Below are 2261 nucleotides of genomic sequence, written 5' to 3'. Positions count from 1 at the left end.
GAGGCTGCTCCTGAGGCCCATGATGTGACCCTGGGGGCACCAGCTCTCCATGAGGCTCTCCATGGGGTTACGGCTTATCACCCCGACCCTGCTGCGGGCAACACGTCCCCCCCAAAGACGGAGAAGAAGAGACAAGCAAAGGCGGGCTGGTGAGCTAAACGCGTAGTAGGTGAAACCTGCCTATTATCTGGGGACAGTGATCCTTCCGATGACGCCATGTGATAGGGGGATGGTGAGAACCTGTTATCGGGTCGAAACTCTTTATCATACGCCATCATGTTCCACTCCAGGCGCCGGTTGCGGGCTTTCCTCACTTTTTTCACCTCCCGGGTGGAGTCCTCCACCAGCCGCTGCTCCTGAGGGCACACACAAGCCACGGCTCCATCTCCAGCCCGGCTCTGCCGGCCCATGAGCGGTACCCAGGGAGCATCGCCCAGCCCCGCCAGATGCACCCACCGCAATGAGGGGAGCGTGCGGGATGCACCAGGACGGTGACTGTCCCCCAGCTTCAGCCCCACCGGTGTCCCCCGCTTGCCCATACCTTCTGCCTCCGCTTCTCCTTTCTCTTATCTTCTGTCGCCTGCAACATTTTCTCCTTCCATAAGTTGAAGAAGTAGGAGGGATCGGTGTAGAATTTGAGGCCATCCTTTTTGTCATCCCTGGGGGGTTGGGAAGGGAGGAGAGGGGGTTGTCAGCCACAGGAGAAGACCCCTCCTTCCCGTGCACAGTGGGGTTTGGTATGATCATGGTCCTAAGCTGTTGCCCCACCATGAACCTGTCCAACAGAGCGGTCACTACCTGCAGTACCACTGCGTGGGGTCGCTCATCCCAAGTGCCCTATGCAATGGGGATAATGGCACAGTGATTGGAGAAAACAGCATCTCAGCCTTTCCCAGGCAGCAAACGAGGTGCACCCCCTCGTGCCTCTCCTGGAAAGGGGCCCCCAGAACCCCCCAGGACCCCCTCGGTCCCCCCAGGGAGCGATGTGCTGGCCATCCTACCTGTAGGGCGTGAGGATGTTGAGCGGTGGGGGCTTGTCGCAGCGCTGGTACATCTCCATCACCGGGTTGGGGATGGAGTTGCGAGACACGACCTGCTGGTTCTGCACTGTGGAGCTCTTGAAGGCTTTCCGCATGTTGATGTCCTGCAGCGAAACTGGGGGCACAGGAGAACGGATGCAGGAGTGGCCTCAGCCCCCCAAATTGGGCACAGCGGGTGGTCCGGCCCCAAGCACGTGTCTCCCACCTGCTTGCAGCCGGCCATCACCCCAAAACAGCCCCAGCCCCTCACCTTCCTCCACAGTGGAGTCCAGCTGCGTCACCTTGATGACCAGCAGGTCCACCCTCTCCTGCAGCGAGTTCATCCGCATGTAGAAACTGTTGGCCTCGTTGAAGAGCTCGCCGAAGATGTCCTCCGCGTGCCTGCCTGGCAGAGGGCAACGCACGCCCGTCACGGGCATCGGCGGCACGCAGCCCTCTCCCAGCCCATCCCCTGGACCACACACCTCCCCGCCGGCTCTGGGGGGCTCTCTCCCCAGCCTTGGTTTTTTTGGGAACTGAGCCTCATCCTCTCCCAGACGTGGCAAAGCGCTGCACGGAGGGATGGGAGCCCTTCTCCTGCCTCCTCTGTGCACGAGCATCCCTTTCAGTGAAAGCGGTACCCATGGGAGATACTGAACCATTGCGGTCCATGCCCCAAAAAGCCTTCGGATCTACCAGGACAGATGCAGCCAAAACCCAACCATCACACAACGTGACCCATGGAAACCCAGCCCTGAAGGTGGAAAACCAAGAGCAGGGCAGCAGGGAGAGTGCTACAGCAGGGAGAAGCCGTGAGTTGTTTCACTTTAGCAGGTATCTTCCTGCAGCACTCAGTGCATCACTCCGACAGCTCTTTAGCAGGGCTCTTTTCATCCCAGGGCAGAGCATTGCTGACACTTGCAGGGTACAGCACCACTCCCAGCACCCATCCGGTCCCAGCACCCAGCCCAGCGCAGGACCTAGCACAGCACAGCACCCCAGCTCCTCGGGGTTTCCTCCAAGCCCACGTATCAAACAGCTCCCGGGATGAAGGCACTTTTGATATCTGCTCAGCCTCTCACCCGCCTCGACCATTTGTATTTGATTCCTTTTCCCCTGGACAAGGTAGGAATGGTCTGAGCACCCATGGGTGCTGCTCACACCAGCTGCCACGCTCCTAGCAGCTCCCTAAATACAGGGTTGATTTCTCTGGGAATATTTTACAGAAGAATCTAGTTCTTG

General features: G+C 59.2%; 1 protein-coding gene across 1 annotated transcript in view; it reads right to left on the bottom strand.

Moving 5' to 3' along the window:
- Window positions 1-180: 180 nt before the first annotated feature.
- The window catches only part of LOC104158828 (wiskott-Aldrich syndrome protein family member 3-like), a gene marked incomplete at its 3' end in the record, with an annotated part of 2825 nt that continues 744 nt past the window's right edge, over window positions 181-2261 (bottom strand). The window contains exons 2-5 of the mRNA XM_009696581.1: window positions 1291-1425; window positions 1002-1155; window positions 542-659; window positions 181-356 (exon numbers count right to left, since the gene is read on the bottom strand). Of these exons, the coding sequence (XP_009694883.1) occupies window positions 181-356; window positions 542-659; window positions 1002-1155; window positions 1291-1425 (583 nt within the window). The remainder of the gene's footprint in view (window positions 357-541; window positions 660-1001; window positions 1156-1290; window positions 1426-2261) is intronic.

Source organism: Cariama cristata, unplaced genomic scaffold (genome assembly GCF_000690535.1).
Source record: "Cariama cristata isolate BGI_N322 unplaced genomic scaffold, ASM69053v1 scaffold25543, whole genome shotgun sequence".
In the NCBI taxonomy this organism is placed as follows: Eukaryota; Metazoa; Chordata; class Aves; order Cariamiformes; family Cariamidae; genus Cariama; species Cariama cristata.
Note: the sequence above shows the minus strand (reverse complement) of the source record. Positions and strands in the feature narration are given on the sequence as shown.